Here is a 22992-nt window from a genome sequence, read left to right as displayed (position 1 = left end):
TTATATTTATTTTATGGTTTAAAAATAATATTGGATACTAAAATAAGGCAATAAGTAAATACTAGAAATGTGGCAAGCATTCACTTTCATGATCAAAGTCAACAGTAAATTAGCATATTCTAATACTTTTTGAAAGGTCATCTGACTGAGTAATAGCTGCTGAAAAAATAGTACAAATTAGGGATGAACAAACAAACAAACAAACAAACAAACAAATAAATAAATAAATGTTTAATTTTCACCCATGTTCCAAAGGATCATGTAAATTGCAAATGAAAAAGGCTCAATAAAAACTATTTACTGTTTTCTTTTTAAATATTTGATTATATTAACACTATTTTTATGACACGTACACAATATGTATTTATTTATCTATTCATTTACACTGTGAAAAGAATCACCCACAGCACAAATTATTAGCAGACATTTTCACAGCATGCATGTTTTTAATTACTCTTTTAATGGATAATGTGTCAGATTTAAATACAAATTACAAATAATCACTTCTCAAAAGGAACTAATTGCACTTAAATTAGAAAATAACATTGACCCCAGATAACCTGCATTGTTAAAAACCCGTAAAGGAGTTAATAATCCATTAAGTCTTGCAGTTTAGGTCATTATACATCATTATACAAGAGCACAATGTCACAGCTAGACATTATCTGCACGACACAAGATTGATGTTTAAAAAATAACAGAATATGCTGCAAGGTTTGCAAAGTTTACCCTCAATAAAGCTTCATCAGAGTCCAGTAAATGATTTTTGCCATGCACACGCGGAGCTGATATCAGGAGGTTTAAAGGTCAGCGACAAGGCCTTTGTCCAGATGGTACCCTAAAGGCAAGCAAATGGCAGTCTTAATTTAACATGTCTGCTTCAAAACATCAAAATGGAATAATAATAATGTTAGTTGGTTTCTTCTGGACATTATACACATTCATTTCATACTGCAGTAACTTGTGAACTTGCTGTTGAAGGAATAGTTCCCCAAGAACGTAAAATTAATCGCCAAGAAAGAACCATGTGCGGCAGACTTTTTTTTCAGAGCCATAAAAGAGTAACATTTTTTGATTAACTATTCTTTTGAAAAAATGAAATGTCATGATGCAAGAGTGCTTTTGTAGATGTTTTAGATCTTTTTTTTTACACTTTTTATATATTTTTCAGACATAACCAGAGGCCTTTGGAGGTCACCAGGGATACAGTTCATAAGAACAGGTGTCACGTCAAGTTTCCGGAACTTTTCTCCAGCTCTCCTTACTATGTTAATGTTACAGCAGTGAACTCGCTGGGTCGAGCTTCAACCACCATCAGCTTTGAGGAGTCTTCGATAGGTAGGATTTGTTCTATAATTTTACCATGTTTTGCATCTTTTTTTTTTTTTTTTTTTTTTTTTTGTGGTTGGGGGATTAGGATACACAAAATACTTGTTTATTGGAAAATATGCCTCTACCAACATTTTTCAATATGCACTAATTCAGAAAACATTTTTTTTTCAACTCAAACAGTCTGACTTGCCTTAACTTATTGAGTTTTACAGTACTCAGTTGGTTTAAGTTCTCTTTATTTATCGGGTTTTACTGTGCTCAAATAGCTTCTTTTACTCAAATGGATTAAGTTCACAGTACTTATTAGGATTATTTTTTGTTGCAATCGGTTTCCTTAAATGATTTGAGTTACCTTAACTTTTCAGCTTTATAGTGTAGGCATAGCTAAATAAGAGTTCAGTATTGAAGTGCCACAAATATTCTTATTTTTTTCGTCCTCATGTAAATCCTGTTGAAATTTAAGCCAATTGGAACAAAACACAAATTTTGATGACCAACAAAGTATCATTAATTTGCATGCTCAATACCGCGTTTGATTAGCCACAATGTTTCCTCTTGAGATTTTTAATAGTGATCGTTTTTATTTTATTTTTAATTTGATCTAAGCTTGTATTTTACTTACTATGAGCATTTTATTTTGAAAATAGAACAGGTTTTTAACACCATGTTCTCTAAACATGAGACAGCACAATGCCACAACATGAGATAAAAGGTCTATTTTCCATGGAAAAACTAGCCTTTGTTCTAACCATCTAGGACGGCAACATGCAAGATTTCTATTTTGAAAACATAACAACATAAACTGCTTTGACAATGTTTACCTCAGCTGCTGATTATGTTCATTAATTAAGTGTTAAATGCTACCAATGTGAGTTTGAATAGCAATTTACCTGACATTTTTAGCTAGGGCTGGCCTAATAAAGGATATCATATCGAATCATGATAAAATTTATGTTAATAATGATAAGCTCTGGACATTTTTACTCGATATTGCTCCTAAGTGCTAAACACACATCAGAAATACGCAACAACAGGAATCTATAATTGTGTTTAAGTTAAAGATTTACCACATTTGTGGCCACTGAAAATTATCAATTCAAAATAGCTCATGCTGCATCACCCAGTATTCTTTAGTGCAGTGTTTCTCAACCACGTTCCTGAAGGTCCACCAGCACTTCATGTTTCAGGTGTCTCCATTGTCTGTCACACCCATCACAGCTCATTTAGTCTCTGCTAATGAGCTGTTAAACAGAATCAGTTGTGTATGATTTAGAAGACAAGGAAAATGTGCAGAGCTGGTGGTCCTCCAGGAATGTGGTTGAGAAACACTGTGGTTACACTCAGTGTTTTGTGAACAGCTCACTTTCCTGCCAGCAGTATCATCTTCAGTCATGATTGGTATATTCTTTTAAAACTGGAAGCGTTAAAAACCTTAATCAAAATATATGTCATTATCGTTCAATATAGAAAAGAATTATCAAGATTACGATTTTTGCCATATCGCACAGCTCTATTTTTTAGCCATACTGAAATCGTCAGCATGTACTCTTTAAATGTGTATTTTGTTAGTTTAACATGTATATTTGCCACACACATTTGTAATAAGGCAGCAAACACATGTAAAATGCTGATTATATAATGCACATTTATGCAGTGTGTCATATCGCTCAGCTCTTACTATGATTTTTCATGATTGAAAGGATCTTGTATGCGGAGGTTGATATTAATTCTTGTCTCCGATTTCATATACATTAAAACACAAAAGTACAAATGTCAACTCATAAACACAACTCAAAAGTACAACTCATAATGCATCTATGTCTGTCCCTTTTGTCTGGTATAATTGTAACTTAGCCTATATTTAATTCACAGCGCAACTTAGGAGTGAACTAGAGTTCTATGGGTTCCTAAAGATATCTCACTCACTCCTAAATTAGCTAAAATAAACTAAACTAGCTAAAATAAACCTCTCTACCACATCTACTCAATTTGTTAAAAAATATGTATTTTTAACAAATGAGTATGATTATTTTACATGTTTTTTTTCAGAGTATGTCACTCTGTTTGTGCATTTGTTTGTGTGAGCGTCAAGCATTGACATGAGCCACACTGTAAAAAGTATAATAAAAAAAGTCAAGACAACAAGACAGCTTATTTGAATATTAATCAAGTTTGAATTAAATTTTCTTATACGTTAAGATTTGATTCAGCTAAGCAAAAAAGGTCAGCAATATATATATATTTATTTTTTTGTTTACAGTGCACTTAATAGCAAAATTTTAATTTTAGGTGAACTAACCCTTTAAATTGCATTATGGTTTAGGTTTAGGGTAAAGCTTTGAGTATGGGTTATTTTTAGATAAATATTAATTAGTTTACACTCATTTTTATCAAATATAGGAACATCCATGATCCACTATAACAAACTATTGATACGGCCACAGGTTTCTGTTTCTGCAAACACTTTTTAGTACCACTGGACATTATACTTTTAAATTCTCTTGAAACATGCAAGAAGGAAAGCAATATCAGTTTTGCTAAAATGTCACAACATGCTCCAGATTGCAATCATTTACAAGTCCAACATTTGGTGAAAACACTTCAAAGTGGTTAAACAAAAAAGTACAAGTAACACTATATTGAACTTATAGTACCTGGGATGCGTAAATGGACCTTAATATAGCATGTGGTATCTTACAACAATCTTCTTTTCTAGGGGGAAAAATAACACACATGCAGACAAACAAAAAGTGAAGAAAATGTCTCCAGTAAATTGGCTGCTGGTGTTGATGGAGTGGCTTCTGGCAACTAAATAGAGAACTTACATGCATGGATACATGTGTGCTTGATAGTCATAAAAATGCTAATGCCGTCTGGATCACTGAATTGGCAATGGAAATATTTTCCCTGTGGTTCTAACAGATATTTTATAGGAAATAGATTTCTTTTAAAATGCATTTTGTTTTTCATTCGGGGGAAGACAATGTATGATTAGCATGCATTTTACTGACGTGTAGTGGAGATACTGATGAAAGTACATCAAAGAAATGCATTGATTTACAAAAGAAGTAAAGCATGTGGGCAAGCATATTCTGATTGCTGTTTTGTTTTATGTATTTTTATTTTTTTTATCAGTATACATTTTAAAAGGTATATATTGTTGATATACCACTTTATGAATGCACTTATTAGGGTTAAATAAGGATTTTTAAGCATAAAATAAATAAATAGATGGATAAAGATATTTAAATGATATTAAATATTATTTGATATTAGAGTTTTATAAGTTTAATTGTTTGGTTAAAAAATCATTTTATTCCTTTAAAAAAAACATCATACATTGTTCACATAACAATAGATGATATACCAAAAAATATAGATGTTGTTAGAATTATTTAGAACAAAAAGACTTGATGACATCCAACCATCGAAATCTAGTGAGGTTGTGCTTTAAAAAGTACTAAAGCAATAGTGTGGTATGAAAACTAAATGCCAATTTATTTTATCTAAAGAATGTTTCACAAAATTAAATTAAATTAAATTAAATTAAATTAAATTAAATTAAATTAAATTAAATTAAATTAAATTAAATTAAATTAAATTAAATTAAAAACTAAAAAAATACTTAAAATTAATAAATAAAAAAGTTTAATTAATTTAAATAAAAAATAAAATAATATAAAATTAAATTAAATTAAAAATAAAATAAAATCTAAAATGAAATGAAATAAAATGCTTAATTAAATTAAATTCATTCATTTATTTTCTTTTCGGCTTAGTCCTTTTATTAATCAGGGGTCACCACAGCGGAATGAACACTAAACTTATCCAGCTCATGTTTTACACAGCGGATGCTCTTCCAGGTGCATCCCATCTCTGGGAAACATCCATACACACTCATTCACACTGACACACTACAGACAATTTAGCCAACCCAATTCACCCTAAATTAAATTAAATTAAATTAAATTAAATTAAATTAAATTAAATTAAATTAAATTAAATTAAATTAAATTAAATTAAATTAAATTAAATTAAATTAAATTAAAAATGAAATGAAATGAAATGAAATAAAATAAAAATTAAAATAAATTTTCCAGACTAGTGCTCTCTTTTAGCTCCTTATCCTGCCCAGACGCTAAAATTAGCATCCGAATAGCTGCCATCCAAACAACATCAACAGTGTTTGAAAGTCGTAAAGAGAGTTTGGCTCAAGCCAGGTCAAGGCCTGAGCGGTAAATCCTGATCCCACTATGTGTCTGCAATGAATAGTAAAGGGAACGGAGCTCAGAAGCATCTCTTTGTCCCTGTGTGGATGTGTTTGTGTGTGAGCGAAGCTAAAACCGCGGCGCAAACAGAATGATCCTTGGACGATCCGCGCTTCGAAAAGAAGAGAAAGACGCCTCTGTTGCTTTCCGCCTATTTCCCATAAACCTTAGCTCTGAAACGCTATCCTAATGTTCAGGGGAAGCCGCTGCTCAAAAGACATCTCGAAAAAATGTCACAGTGTGGCTTCTTTAAGAGACGTGTGTGTTGTGTCAAACCGATTTTCTGCTCAGAGGGACGAGCCGGGGATCATAAAAAGCAAATCTCAACACTATTCATCATCCGTCTATTTGCTAGTGGCGTTTGTCATCGCCGGCTCTTTCTGTTTGTGTTTTTTGTTTTACTCAGCTCAAATACCATTAGCATCTTGATATTAAAGGCATTTTCTGACTTCCTAACAATGGTAAAAGTAGTTCATACATCATTTTATTTTTGTGATTTTTCTAATTCAGTGTATAACTTTTCCTTTTTGAGAAACAGTCAAAACACAGAGGCTGTAAACTTAAAAGTAATTCAAACATTATAAATAAACTCATTATTTTGCTTCAGTATTCCTTATTTTGACAAGTTATAAAATGCAATACACAATTAAAGCCGTGTAGTGATTTGTTTATATATAATATGTTTAATTTGATCTGATATCTATATAGATAGTATGTGGCTTTGGTAAGTACAGACGTTCTCTAGAAAAGATTTGAATCAGAAAAGAGTTGGTTCTAGGTAAATTGTTGGTAAATGCTCTGTTTTTACCTTATTTGGAGGGGTCATGAATTTTATTGAGCTTTCCTTTTACGCTCCTGCAAATACTAATTACATACTAATTACTTTACTTTGAAGTTACTTTTAAAAGATTTAACACCTATAAAAATACAAAATAAACTGCGGCTCTTTCAGTGTTTTAATATTCACTGAAAAGCATTACAATGGGTTAACAATTTTTGCATCATTCACTTGTTTCAAACCTGTTTGTGTTTTTTTATTTTTTTAACACAAAAGAAAACATTTAGAAGTAAACTGGATACCGGCAACTGACATCCATGGTATTAAAAAAGCACAGCATTGTGTGGGTGTTGTGTGTTTGTCTGAAGTAATTAGTCTACCACATTATGTATATTCCATACAAAGTATGAAGCTCATTGGTCAGTTGTTATCTGTGTTTAATGTCTGTATTTCCACTTGAAGAAGCAAGCACTCTCATCAGCAGTTATTTTTAGCTTGTGCTCTCCAGCAATTTAAAAGTGAATGCTTATTAACTGACGTTGCAGTGGAAAACATGATTTAAAATAAGCAGTTTTTATTTAAACAAAAACTATATTTGTAATGTAAGTAATGCAATTGCATTGACTTTAGTAACTGTAATCAAATTACGCATATTTAAAATGTAATTTGTTACATTACTGCAGTCTCCAAACATTAGTTAGAATACAATAATACATTATATCCAACTTTGGTAATAATTCTAAGCAATAAAATGGAGCAATTTACAATGCAATACAATATTCATTTATAATACACCTTTAAAACAACCTAAGCTGAGTGAAGAGTTAAGAATTAGAGTGCTGTACATAGAGGTATAAAAGAAACATTTAACAAATAACAGCAATAAAACAGCTATCAAGCAGTATTAAAAGCGAGAGAAAATAGATAAGTCTTTAAAACGGACTTAAACACTGAAATGGAGGGGGAAATTCCAGACTCTGATGTACTTTCACTTTACGGAAATCACTGTAATAGCTAAATGATAATACACAAAGCGCAAACATGCATTAAACACAGCATACATGTTTAATTTGCATCCTAAATGCATGACCTAAATGGCCTTAAACACCCAGCAGGCACAAGACGTCAACATGCTGTCGGAATGATATTGTACCCTAATGTTGTGGGGACGTTGCATTTTGCTTGGAAATTAAAATCGGGTTTACATCAGAACTCAACGTCAGCCCGATGTCAATGTCCAACGTCCAACCTAAAACCAACGAAATATCAACATCTACTGATGTTACAGCTTGACGTTGTGTCAACCTTACCACAATGACGTCTATTAGACGTTGAATTTTGGTTACCATAACTAATGAATAAATGTCAGTATTTGACATCAATAGGATGTTGGTTTAAGATGTTGGCTAGACATTGGATTTTGGTCACTTTCTAACAACCTAAAATCAACCAAATATCAACATCATTTGATGTCATTATTGGACATCAAAATAGTTTTATCCTTAGACGCTGGCTAGACATTGAATTTGGTTACCTGACATCGAAACTTAAATCTAACCTAATATTAATTTCCTATGACATTTTGTGCCTGCTGGGCAATAACTAAATGCACTACAGAATGTTACGTTTACACACACACATCCACAATTTACATTTAAATGCATCACCTTTTAACAGCATAATACTTACTACTCATTACTCATGAGTTCTTTTAAAAGGGCTACTTTTTACTTTTAACTAGAGTAATATTTATAACAGGTACTTTTACTCATATCACACTACATTTTTAGCCTAGTAATGTTACATTTACTTAAGTATGCTTTTTCAGTACTCTTTCCACCACTGCAAATTAGACAGACTTTATATGTGTAAATATTAATTTCTGTTTATTTGATGACTAGTTTAGTTTTGGCCTATTTTTTGACATTGAATAAATTTTCACAAACAACTCAAATTTAGCCTTGTTTTAGCCAAGACAACTATGCTTAGACGTCTATTAGACATCTATTAGATATCTTTTAAAAGCAAAACATGCTTGCTGGGTAGTAATAGTAGTAGTAGTAGTAGTAGTAGTAGTAGTAGTATACAATGTAGAATTTTTTGTGTGACTGGTGGAATTTAGCATACATTTAACTTAACATTTTTGTATGAACCCTAAATCAAACTCTACTAATACTCTAATGAGAGTTATTTTGCATAGTTGTTTGCAAACGTACCTATTAATTATACGTCTCAATTTGTGCTCCACTGATGAAATTAAATTCTGTTGACAGAATTGATTTAAGGGGATTTATTCCTTTAAATATGATACCTCTGATAAGCCATAAGCTTACATCCATGCTTCTTTGGTCCAACAGTGAAACCTGATCCTCCTGAGAAGGTGGTGGCCAAACCTGTAGCCAACAATGCAAGAAGACTGGAAGTGACCTGGAACAGTCCCAGTACATGGCCCGACGTGGAAACCTTCCCGCTAAAGTACTTCCTTCGCTACCGACCACTCATCCGAGACCAGTGGCAACATGTAAGTGTGGATCTTTCTCTTTTCAAGTGCCTTGGCCATCTTCATTTCTATTCCATCTTTATTTCTTTTTCACATTAAACTACCAGGAGTGTGCTAAAACACAGTGATACCATGTCTACATGGGGTTGTGGCAATTTTAAAATTCCATCACAGAAAAAGAGACAAGCATGTCCAATTATATTTAAAGATTTTTCTTCTTTTTTTTACTTGCAAGAGGGTCAGACAGTCATAGAAGATCACAGGTTGCTGCAAAGTGTGACAAGGAAGGAAAGGTTTTCTACCACGTATACCAGTTCTTTAAGGTTACATTACAAAAATGTTTGAAGAAGCCATATATCTCATGGTAGGACCATTCAGTCCACATCTTTTGATAAAAAACACGATATTTCATAAGCATTCAAGTTTAGTAAAAATTATGTATTTTTTGCCCTCCAAAATAGTCACATCACGACAGCTGTCTATACAGTTCTGGATTCAATATTAGTCCTAGTTAAACCTGGTTTTAAAATTAACCCCATGTATGGCCTAAAGGGTTAGGTCACCCCAAAATAATATTTTGTTATTAAAAGTAATGGATTTAAAGGATTTACAATAATCTGTTACTAACAAATTACTTCTTATTAGTAACGAGTAATAAAACAAGTTGCTATTTCCCTTGTTACAAGCCATTACTGTTACTGACAAAAAAAATCAGCAATATATAATTAATATATGGTTTGCAATTGAGCTCACAGCTGTTTTCATCTGAGTAGGTTATTTTTTGCTCCCTAATGTCTGTGTATGTGTTGCGGGGGAGTGGGGCACCACTTATGATTGGCATGTGTGTGTATTAGGACAACTACATAACTGGCGATGATTGACTAAGAACTCCATTGGTTCTCAGGTTGTCTATTGACTATATAATACAAGCAAACATTCACATTGTATCAATGAAATCATATCAGTTTTTATTGTTTGAGATTTAAGTAAAATGTGTAACAGGTAACGCCATTGCAGCTGTTTTACACCATACACCCAGTGTGCTAAACACTTTTTTTTTAAATACCTACAATTTCTATATGGGTTTTCTAGTACCTGTTAAAGAGTTATCAGATACATCAATGATGTTATAATAAAGGGACAGTTCACTGAAAAAAGTACAAAATCTGTCATCGTTTACTCTCTCCACTTGTTCCAAACCATAGTTTTTATCTTCTGCTGAACACAAAAAATATTCTCAAGCATGTAGGTAAGCAGCAGCTATTAACATACATAATTCATTCAGTCATTTTCTTTTCTGCTTAGTCCCTTTATTAACTTGGGGTCGCCACACCGGAATGAACCGGCAACTTGTCTAGCATATGTTTTTATGCAGTAGATACCCTTCCAGCTGCAACCCATCTTTGGGAAACATGCATACACGCTCAAACACTGCAGCCAATTTAGTCTAACCAATTCATCTGTACCGCATGTCTTTGGACTATGGGGGAAACCTGAGCACCCGGAGGAAACCCACACGAATGCAGGGACATACATAACTTGAATTAATAATTTAATTTAATTTAATTTAATTGTTTTTTATTTATTTTCTTTTTTTCTTTTTTTTATTGCTACTGTGGATGTCAATGGCTGCTGTTTTTCAGAATTCAAGAAAATCAAAGGAATAAGTAGAGAGCATAAATTATGACTGAATTCAAATTTCTGGATGAATTGGAGGTGAAATTTGGCCAGAAGAGAAATGGTTGTGCCCAACTGAGCCTGGCTTCTCTCAAGGTTTTTTTTTTTTTGTTGTTGTTTCACTTTCGTCTATTGGTGAAGTTTTATTCATCGCCACTGTTGCCACTGACTTGCTTGGTTTGGGACTTCAATGCATCAATGTATTTGCTCTTCAGCGTTTAGACTTTCAGCGGTAAAAATTAAACCACACTGAACTGAACTTCAACTCTGGAAACTTCTTTGGCACAATCTACATTGTAGCCCTATAGAAGCGCTATAGAAATAAGGATAAATTTGATAGAATTGAACTATCCTTTTTAGCAGTACAAGTCCTAATACCTGGTGTTTCTTACGAGACTCATCTTATTAAATCTAATACAAACATGTATGATTGCCACATATATCTTTTTTTATTCGCCTGCTTGTTCACATTCCACATGTTTGTTCACTCAACAGTACTAGCGCATCTTATTAAGAACTCCCTCAAACACGTTGTTGAGCGTGACGAAATAAGAGCTTTCTCAATCAGATGCATTTGGACATATGGTAACACCTGGTGGAAATGGTAATGTGTCTCAACCTGTCGGTCAGACATCATAGTCTCACTGGTCACCTACAGTAACAAGCTCCTGCCGGTTTAAATATTTCAACAAGTCTGTCCGTGGCTCAGCATCCCAGCAAGAATAAAGCCACCTGTCGCCCCCAAAACATAACATAATGCTGGCTCTGTTAGTCTTTTGTGCAGGGTTTGGAACAGTGTTGCAACCATGTCTCATTTTCTGCAAGAACACATCATCCTCTGGGGTCAAAGTGGGCCGGTTTGATTTGGTCCCATTGTCGGGTCTCTGCATGGTTCCAATTGTGTCTCTCGTGCTACACGGAACGAGACCAGACATGTTCTTTGGAAACTGATTCGCTCACTAAGATATCAATCAGAGTTTCAGAGACAGCTGAGGGATGGGAGTTTATTTCCCATAGTCTCAGCTGATATTTGCTGCCGTGCAGGCGAACTGGAGATCATTGCACCAGCCAAAGATGATTTCTTAAGAAGGCCTTCGGGATTGGATTTATTCCTCTTACATATCAAGGCTAAAAGTAGATGTTGCGTCATGCTTGTTTCCATTAAGCTCTTTAAGTAGATGAGCACATCTCACTCCGTAATCTAGTTACTGCTCGGCGCTAAGAAAATTAAGTGTTTCAGAAGTACTTCAAATTCGCTGGAGAATTTTGAAAACAGCTTGAAAACTTTAGTAGGGGGAAAAACAGATTTTATATATATATATATATATATATATATATATATATATATATATATATATATATATATATATATATATATATAATTTCTTTTTTACAACAAATGTTTCTCGTTACATGAAATCGAACGAGAGCCTGAAGTGCGATGATCATTTGTCCACTAGAAAATGTTTGGAATTATGCAAATATGACTATAAAGTGTAACTGGTGCACATCCCATTCCCGAATGCTCATTAAACTGGCTGCACACGCAATGATGGAGTTTGTAGCTTTTACTGTAAATCAAGCTGTGCTGAAATAGCCGGAATATGAAGTGCTTGCATGTAAGAACATTTCACTTTGATGCATGGAGTGTAACTGACTATATACTTATTTAATTAAAATACACACTTTGGCATGTTTTAGCATGGTGGTGGAGAGAAGAAAGAGTGAGAAATTGCAGTTGATATTATTTTAATGCAAAACAAATGGAGAACCGAATGATGTTCTGAATTGATAAACTGAAATATATACTTACCGGCCACGTTATTAGGTACACCTTACTAGTATCGGGTTGGATTCCATTTGCCTTTAGAACTGCCTTAATACTTTGTGGCATAGATTCAACAAGGTACTGGAAATATTCCTTAGAGGTTTTGGTCAATATTGACATGATAGCATCACATAGTTGCTGTAGATTGGATTAAAATCTGGTGACTGTGGAGGCCAGTTATACTCGTTGTCAAGATACCAGTCTGAGATGATTCAAGCATTATGACATGGCATGTTACCCTGCTGGAATTAGCCATCAGAAGTTGGGTACACTGTGGTCATAAAGGGATAGACATGGTCAGCAACAATACTCAGGTAGTCTGTGGTGTTGACAAAAAATGCTCAATTGGTACTAATGGGGCCAAAGTGTGCCAAGAAAATATGGCATTTGTGCTCACAGAACTGCCCCTCACTGGATATATTCTATTTCGAACCATACACTGTAAACCCTAGAGATGGTTGTGCATGAAAATCCCAGTAGATCAGCAGTTTTTGAAATATTCAGACCAGCTCATCTGGCGCCAACAAACATTCAAATTCACTTAAAGCACCTTTGTTCTCCATTATGATGCTCGGTTTAAACTGCAGCAGATCTTGTTGACTATGTCTACATGCCTAAATGGATTGAGTTGCTGCCATGTTATTGGCTGATTAGAAATTTGTGTTATTGACCCATTGGAAAAGTGTACAGAATAAAGTGGCCGGTGAGTGTATATTCTATAGTGTTATGTTCTCACAATTAAAATAAAAATAAAAATTTAAGGCTTAATTTCCCAAGGGTGAAGTTGCACTTGTAGTTCAGTCCTGCTCGTTCTTTTGACGTGGATCAAAATTTCACCTCAAGTAAGTTGGGTGATCTCCTAGTGGGAATGACTTATGCTACAAGTAGGCTGGGTTGAGGTGGTCCAGGTGGCAAAGACATTAATAGAACACAACAAATTACTGTGAGGTTGGGTTTAGGGTTGGGGTAAGGTTATTTGTAGCGTTAATAAAACACAACAGGTTACTGTGAGGTTTGGTTTAGTGCTGGGGTAGGTGTAGAGGTTACTAAAACACAACAGCTTACTGTGAGGTTGGCTTTAGGGTTGGGATAGGTTTAAACATTCATAAATCACAATATCTGTGCCATGTACAAGACATTAAATAAATAAAAACTCTAGGTTGGACACTTGGAGTTGGCTCCAACCTACATTAATACCCTTCTATATCTTGTTTCACACCACACAGTTGAAATTAACAATCACACTGCCTGCTAGTGGTTTGTAAGAGTTATTGCAGAGCAGCACAGACAGAATGCAGAATTATAAATGCTCACAGTGACATCAGCTACATGCAAGGAATGCATCGTTTGGTACAGTAATTATTCAATGCAGAAATATAAAATGGACTTTAGGGGTGTCATGAGAACAGCCTCGTAATCAACAATAGAGGACAAAGTTCTTGCTTCTTGGCTTGTGGCTGTTTGTCACAAAAAGCAAGATTTGTTTGAGCTTAGGTAAACTGTGGTTCATTGTGGCGTGGCATCATTGTACTATTTTCTATCTTGGCTGTTTAAAAATGGCAGTCCCTGTATTGTCAGCTATTCACTCAGCGATTGGTCTAGCTCCACATTTTGATACCTCACACTTTTGTGTGAGGTAACCTTAGGAAAGAGTGCCAAAGTGGTACAGTACAGTTCACTATTTTGATACATTTAACAGTGGAAATAAATGTGTACTGTACTCTACTGTACCAAACCATACCATTCAGTAGAAATTGGTCATTAGCATTCACACTGTCAGCACCAGCTATCAGCCTCATTCCTCAAATTACTATTCGTTATTAGATTATGCCTTTAACATAAGTCCTGTGGTCTTGCAAAATGCCAGGTTTGGTTGAGATTTCTGTAGTTTTAGGCTTGCATGTACTTCTAGAGTACATGGGTGACCAACCCTGTTCCTGGAAATCTACCTTCCTGCAGATTTCAGTTGCAACCCATATCAAACACACCTGCCTGTAATTATCAAGTGCTGTTCAGGTCCTAATTAATTGGCTCAGGTGTGTTTGATCAGGGTTGGATCTGAACCCTAATCTAATAAGAGATTAATAAGAGATTACTCTTATTAAAATAAACAGTGCAATTGCAGGAGTTTATTTTACTAAAACCAAATCTGTTCAGTATGTAAATAAAGTCAAGAGTTTGGCATATCTCAGATATTTCTGAATTGAAGTTTGTTTAACTTTGTACCTGTTTGCAAACACCAGCAAGTTTCATGTACCATAACCTGTGGATGATGCCATACATCAGTTATAGAACACATCTCATTCCGCCTCACACAATATACACCTACTAAATTTCCAAAACAACTATTACTCAGTGCCCGTGCGGATCCTATTTGAGTTCCCCGAGACTGGTACTCCTCTGACACAAACCATATCAGCCAGAACACAAGCTCATATCAGCTTGCAGCAAAGACCATATTGAGCTCCATCACGACAAGGTGGAAACCTCATCAGTCTTTCGCCGGGCTGCATTTCAGCTGCGCCTCATATGTGCACTCACGTAGTGCATCACGACGAGAGGGCTTCAGAGAGATGAAAGAGGCAGCTTCGGTGTGGGGAAGCCATTCATTCTGCTAAGGAATGAAGGGATGGCAGCTGGAACGGTCCTTGCTGAGCGATGGATGCCTCAAAGCTGCCTGGGATCTGACGGCGAAATGTGGCATGGAAACAATCAAGGGCTCGCGGCTAGCAGACGATTTCCCCAAGTTTAAGAAGTGGACTTGTTTAATAAACAGCTTTTTAATATTAAAGGGTTGTGGTCGGCCTTAAAACGAAAATCCTGTCGTTATTTATTCACCCTCATGCCGCTCCAAACCCGTAAGAAGTTTGTTTGTCTCGGGAAACACAAATGAAGATGTTTTTAATGTAATCTGAGGATTTCTGTGCCTCTATTAAATCCGCCTGTCTATTCACTTAAGACTCAGATGCCTTAAAATGTTGGTAAAAAGATCACAAATGTTGATACAAATCAATACAAGTTTTCTGAAGAGACACAATCATTTAACACTGGAACTACCACATTTTAAAATATAGTAAAATGGCCATTCTGACCTTTCATTTAAGATTCTATCATCTGTCTGCTGTCTGTCTGTCCGTCCGTCCGTCCGTCCGTCCGTCTGTCCGTCCGTCTGTCTGTATATCCATCCATCCATCCATCATTCCATCCATCCATCTATTTTTGTTTACATTTAAATGCAAATGTCTACTGACATTTTAGTATTAGGTAGTATTAGTCCCTTTATTCGTCAGGAGTCGCCACAGTAGAATGAACTGCCAACTTATCCAGCATATGTTTTACACAGTGGATGCCCTTCCAGCTGCAACCCAGTACTGGAAAACATTCATACACACCAGTCTTTACCAACTCAATGCCAACTTACCCAGACACTACTTGAACCAGCGACCTTCTTGCTGTGAGGCGACAGTGCTAACCACTAAGCCACCGTGTCACCTCAGAACTCTTTTGTGATTTTTAATTTAATTAATAAAGAAAAAAAAAGATATTTAACACATTCAATAAAAGTCAGGCTACGATTCAGTAGTTAAATGTTTTATTTGGGTATATAAGTTATTAAATTATTGAAAGGTTTCTGTAGTCCTAGTGTCGACACATAATAATGTTTTGCATTTATTCACATATAGACATTGACTAGTGAACATAATCAGAAACTCAACTTTATATGCATGATGTGCAAGAACAAATGGCTGTTCTGTAAACTTCGGTTTCAGTTTATAATTTTTTTTCTGTTTCAGCTACTGTTTTAATGCAAATAAAAGTCTAGTTTAAATCTGTCATTTATATGTAATCATCAAAGCGTGATCAAGTATAAAATGATCAAGACTTGTTTTGATTTAAGAAATAAATCTTGATTTAAAGATGAATCAATTCTGAGAGGTTTGAAATGACATCCATAAATGATCACTGAATTTTCATTTTGGGATGAACTAGCCATTAGTAATATAATTTCCAATTATATAATGTATAATTTCCAGTTATATAATGTAATGTATAACAATTAATGCGTATATTTTAGTATCCCCAATGTGCCTGTGATCCGCATGGTCTAAAAGGACACCTCAGACACCTTTATTATATTCTGTAGAATGCATCTTTCTTCGAGATTTGCAATCTGAACACAAAATCAATTTCTGACAAAACGACTTTGGTCAGAGGTCTTCTGTGATGGAGGAATGGTAGAGAGATCGACAGGTAAATTCAAAATACTGCATAGACAGCTACATACATTCTCGATGTGTTTGAAGAAATGAGAATTATAAGTTAATTTGGGTCCATAATTGAAATTGCCTTGCATCGACTTATCTCTTGTCTTATTTTCAAAAGAAAAGACCAAAAATAGTCAGCCATCTGTTTTGAAATCACACATTCAAAAGAACACAGTGAACATTCTAAATTAAGGCTCATTTTGGATTCACACGCAGCTGCTTTGACACAAATAATGTTAGCTTTCACATTTCACATAGATCGTTACTGGAAATAATTATACATTTAAAGGTACAGTTTAGAAAAATTATAAAAATAAATGTTCCAAACTTCCTTACTTCCTTCCTTCCTTTATTCATTCACTTTTTAGCCTATACAATGCAACAATGTAATTACTGAATGTTATTAAATGGACAAAACTTTTTTTTGCCATTTTTCGTCTATTGTGTTCCTCATAATGCAGGAACGCCAATCTGTTAAATCGCTCTTTTAAATGACTGGTCTGAGAAATCCAATGGATCAATGTTTCTACTCAGTTGTGATTGATGGAGCTGAAATGAAGAGACATATGGTGCAGCGGAGCTTTAAAAAGCACTGACATTTAGCAGACGACTCTAAGAGCAACAAAAGCAGGGCATAATTATAAGAAAGATATGCATACATTCACACCCGCAGAGTGATGGTCTTTGAAACTTTTCATTGCCTCAAAGGTGTGATAGAGGGATTATAGGATGTTTACTAAAAGTGGAAGTATGCCAGTTGCCTTCTTTATTAAAAACTATCAGCTTTTGTAAGAGTTATTTGCTAACATTAAAGAGATAGTTCAACCAAAGAAATGAAAATCGTGACATTATTTACGCACCCTTTACTTGTTTCAAACCTGTTTGAGTTTATTTCTTCTGTTAAAAACCTTTAACGATTGACTTCCATAGTATTTGTTTTCCCACTATGAAAGTCAATGATTACAGGTTTTCAGCTTTCTTTAAATAAATACCATTTAGTGTTCATGCACGGAAGAAATGGGACCAATTGAAAGTGAGTAAACAATAAATACATTTTAATTTAAAATAGCATGCGTGACTAATAATGAGTACATCATCTGTGTGTACTATTGAATACATCATCGGCGAGTACTAGTGAGTACAGCATGTGTGAGTTCTAGTGAGTACATCATCTGTGAGTACTAGTGAGTTCATCATCTGTGCTTATTAGCGAGTTCATCATCCGTGAGAACAAGTGAGTAGGTCTACATCATCTGCAAGTTAGTGAGTACATCGTCTGTGATTACTAGTGAGTACATCATCTTTGAGAACTAGAGAGTAGGCTTGCATCATCTGTGAGTACTAGTGAGTACATCCTTTGTGAGAACTAGTGAGAAGGCTTACATCATATGTGAGTACTAGTGAGTACATCATCTATGAGAACTAGTTAGAGGCCCTACATTATCTGTGAGTACTAGTGAGTACATCATTTGCAAGTGCTAATGAGTACATCGTTAGAGTACTAGTGAGTACAGCATGTGTGAGTACTAGTGAGTACATCATCAGAGTACTAGTGAGTACAGCATGTGTGAGTACTAGTGAGTACATCATCTGTGAGTACTAGTGAGTACATCATCAGATTACTAGTGAGTACAGCATGTGTGAGTACTAGTGAGTACAACATCTGTGAGTACTAGTGAGTTCATCATCTGTGCGTACTAGTGAGTTCATCATCCTTGAGAATAAGTGAGTAGGTCTACATCATCTGCAAGTTAGTGAGTACATCGTATGTGATTACTAGTGAGTACATTATCTTTGAAAACTAGATAGTAGGCTTGCATCATCTGTGAGTACTAGTGAGTACATCATCTATGAGAACTAGTTAGAGGCCCTACATTATATGTGAGTACTAGTGAGTACATTATTTGCAAGTACTAATGAGTACATCATTAGAGTCCTAGTGAGTACAGCATGTGTGAGTACTAGTGAGTACATCATCTGTGAGAACTAGTGAGTACATCATCACGTTACTAGTGAGTACAGTATGTGTGAGTACTAGTGAGTACATCATCTCGGAACACTAGTAAGTGCATCATCTGTGAGTACTAGTGAGTACATCATCTGTGAGTACTAGTGAGTACATCATCTGTGAGTACTATTGAGTACATAATTTGGGAATTCTAGTGAGTGCATCATATGTGAGTACTGGTGAGTACATCATCTATGTGTACTAATGAGTACATCATCTGTGAGTACTAGTGAGTACATCATCTGGGAATACTAGTGAGTGCATCATCTGTGAGTACTAGTGAGTACATAATATGTGAGTACTAGTGAGTACATCATCTGTGAGTACTATTGAGTACATCATTTGGGAATAATAGTGAGTACATCATCTTGTGAGTACTAGTGAGTGCATCTTCTGTGAATACTAATGAGTACAACATGTATGAGTACTAGTTAGTACATCATCTGTGAGTGCTAGTCAGTGCATCTTCTGTGAATACTAATGAGTACAACATGTATGAGTACTAGTTAGTACATCATCTGTGAGTGCTAGTCAGTGCATAAACTGTGAGTACAGAGTATAACATGTATGAGTACTAGTGAGTATATCAGCTGTAAGTACTAGTGAGTACTTCATCTGTGAGTACTAGTGAGTACATCATCTGCAAGTACTAGTAAGTGCATCATATGTGAGTACTAATGAGTACAACATGTGTAAGTACTAGTGAGTACATCATCTGTGATCACAAGTAAGTACTTCATCTGTGAGTATTAGTGAATGCATTATCTGTGAGTACTAGTAAGTGCATCGTATGTGAGTTTTATTGAGGACATCATCTGTGAGTATTAGTAAGTACATCGTCTGGAGTACAAGTGAGTACATCATTTGTGAATACTAGTGAGTACAGCATGTGTGAGTACTAATGAGTTCAATGTGAGTGACTACCACAAATGATGTCAAGGAATAGTAAGTATTTGATACTTAAAATAGCAATGCCTAACCAACAGAACCAAACAGTAAGTGAGCATTGTTTGCTAATGCATCTTTGCATCTGAAAACGCATCAGAAATAGTTCTGCCATGTTGCCATTGTGATGCTAACTTGCTACCATAAACAGAAGTGTGTAACCTTTGTCCTGCCAGCAAATGTTGAAATTGTTTTATCTGGACTAAAATGTCTAAAATGCAGTGGATTTTTTGTAGAAAAGATGTCTACAAAAAATGTAAATATATTATTATATCTCATTTCATGCAGACTCAAGTCAGTCTGAGTCCTTTCTCCGACATGCACATTTGAGTGTCTACTGCGCATGCTAATTGTAAATTAGTTGTTAATTGTTAATTAATTGTTAATTAAATTAATTGTTTTCTTTTTATGATTGTATTTATTGCATCAAAAAAGCGTTTCAGTTCTGTAGCTGATTGTGACAATATAAACAAATAATAAATATGTTTAAAAGGAGAAAAAATGCACTGTAGATATGTTGCTTATTTCTGTTTTACTGTAACCATATAGAACCATGACCTCAAATGACCATGACTTCACTGTACACCCTTAATGAATAGATAGCGAGTGAGGCAGCTGCATTTTTTATTCTTTATGTTCTCTCATGATAAAAATAAAAGAATAGTTGCAACAATTAATTGATAAATTAATAAACATTTCACTAGCACATTCATTCACAGAACAGTTGAAATCCTGTTAATCACAAGTTATTCTGGAGAATGATGGATTGAAGGAGATGAGAGCGGCAAAAAAGACACGAGGCAGCTGTGAAACGACTGCATGTGTTTCACGCTCTGTCTTTTGTCCAGAAAAAAAAAAGAAAAAGGAGAATGAAAAGGGGCTGAGGGCGCAGAGGGGGGAAAAATGGTGTGGTGAGCCATTTTTCTTCTTCGCCCCCTTTCATTCCCAGAAATGATGTATTTAAACTCGAGCTTTAACAAGCCGCTGTGGTGCCACTCAGCCAAATGAGAAACAATCTGCTCTTGACCAGCGGAGGCTTCTGGGAGTCACACTGAATGAATGTGGCGTTTCAGAGGCCAAGCTTCATGAAGCACCAGCCTGTTTCAGGTGACTGATATGTGACTGTGGGTCTGATGGGGTTTGGTCTGCTGTTGCATTGGCAGTCACAATTATAGGCACGATTAAAGCTACAGAAGCAGTTCATAATGAAAAAATAGAGAAAGTTTAAAAGAATAATGGATACCGCCTGAGACTTACAATGGACTTTCTGAACTTTTTTTTTTTTTTTGGACAGTGTTGTCAAAGTGTTACTATTTAATTAATAAATAGGCTGTATTATTATATTATATTATATTATATTATATTATATTATATTATATTATATTATATTATATTATATTATGGGTGCACAAATCGCAGATGATATGAACATGACTTCATTTTTTTTTTTTTTGCTGTTTGTTTATTTTATTTTTCCAAATTTTTTGTGTGATGTGGATTATTAAACCAAATATTACTCATCTGCACATATACTCAATCTTCAAAAAAGTGGTTAGTACAAACAATCAAAATGTCATAAAATATTTAATTATGCCTATAGATTGAACATGTAATATACATTGCTGTGTTCATAAATTTAAATACTTTGCAAAAAAAATTTATTTCATTTTATTTACTAAATATTATTCTGCCGCCATGAACAAAATAGTTAAAGGGGACCAAAAACATTATTGTTGTTACGATTATTATTATGATTATTATTATGATTAATATTATTATTATTATTATTATTAGTAGTAGTAGTAGTAGTAGTAGTAGTAGTAGTAGTATTAACATTATTATTATTATTATTATTATTATTATTATTATTATTATTATTATTATTATTATATTTGTTATATTATTATATTATATCATGCAAAAAACACTTTAAAGGAGTTTAAGCACAGATATGTGGCAACAGTGTGAATATAGCCAGCCTGTAATGGTGAAAATGTATTAATGCTACGTTTCATAATCACATTTCATGAAACCAGAATCACTTTGATTGACATTATACCTTCGTACCTGTACGTGCTTCACTAGCATGAACAGCACTAAGTGAGAAGCAGTCGTTCACCATTGGAGTGTTAGTACCATAAGTGCTGAAAATAATTTCAAAAAGAGGGCTGGGGAGCAATCTCATTTGAATTTAAAGCGACAGTTACCAAAACGCCAACATTTGGCCAACATAATAATAATAATAATAAAAATAATAAACTTTACAAACACACTCAGACATATTTTACATCTTGAATAGGGGCATAAAAGGTTTACGAAATAATAAACAAATCTTATTTGGCACCAAAAAAATTTTTCATATTATTCCGTCAGATGCCATCGTCAAATCAACAACAACGACTTCTACTTCTCATTGTAGCAGTTCAGTTAATTGTAAACAAAGCATTGCTTGCTTTCCACTGCAATATGCATGTGTCCTTGACTAGTGTGAATAACACAATAGGCTTCTTGTTTTACCGTCATTATTATTTTCAAAGAACTATTCTTTGTTTTAAGCACGAAATAAGCTTTTCTTCAATATCTCATTTCACATAGAAACATGAACACACACATAGCAAGGAAAATAACTGCTTTGTCCTTTTTTCCCTTCAGGTTCAAATAACAGCGCACTTATGCTGATTTATTGACTACTAGACTGAGTTTCATAGGACCCATTAGCCATTAGCGTGTGATGTCAGTTAGCAGTCACAGTTCTGATATCAGTCAGGACTACAGAAATCAAAAGGGGGAAATGGGATGTCTGTGCTGTATGTGTGCATGTGTGTGTGTATGTGCCATTATGAACTCTGAAAACACCTCAACGAGACCTCGCTATATCTGGCAACAGACTCAAGACTTGGTTAATAGCAGTGTGGGAGACTTCCGGTGCATTAAGGAGTATGTGAAGGGAAAAAAAAAAAAAGTCATGTACTGCTATGGGGGAAAAAGGCTAAATACTTTTGGCACAACATTTATTATGCAGCAGTCAGTGTGGGGATTTGGGGAAATGGGTGTTTAATTTCACATTATCAATTTATGTTTGTCTGTAGACTTTAATTGCAATACATTTTAAAGTTTGTTTTCTCTAAATTATTTTATTTTCTCCTGCATTGAGCCATAAATCTTCTTTTCAGCAACACATACACCACATTTTACTATTCTCTTTTAAACAAATGTATTTATTTTAATCTCTCTTCTTTTAAAATAGGTACTGTATGTCTAATAGATATGTCCAATCAAATCACTTTCTCAAAGCACAAATACTTATTAATTATCAGACATAATGTGAAAATTCCATTGCTCTGTTAAGCATCATTTAGGAAATATTTAAAGTAAAAAAAAAAAAAAAATT

At 34.4% G+C, this 22992-nt stretch overlaps 1 protein-coding gene across 1 annotated transcript in view; it reads left to right on the top strand.

Annotated features, from left to right (window-relative positions):
* Window positions 1–22992, top strand: part of cntfr (ciliary neurotrophic factor receptor) — a 313919-nt gene that overhangs the window by 235561 nt on the left and 55366 nt on the right. The window contains exons 5-6 of the mRNA NM_001098242.2: window positions 1172–1338; window positions 8736–8899. Coding sequence (NP_001091712.1) covers window positions 1172–1338; window positions 8736–8899 — 331 coding nt within the window. The remainder of the gene's footprint in view (window positions 1–1171; window positions 1339–8735; window positions 8900–22992) is intronic.

The sequence above is a fragment of the Danio rerio genome, chromosome 10 (assembly GCF_049306965.1).
Source record: "Danio rerio strain Tuebingen ecotype United States chromosome 10, GRCz12tu, whole genome shotgun sequence".
NCBI lineage: Eukaryota > Metazoa > Chordata > Actinopteri > Cypriniformes > Danionidae > Danio > Danio rerio.
This window is presented reverse-complemented; position numbering and strand designations above follow the sequence as displayed.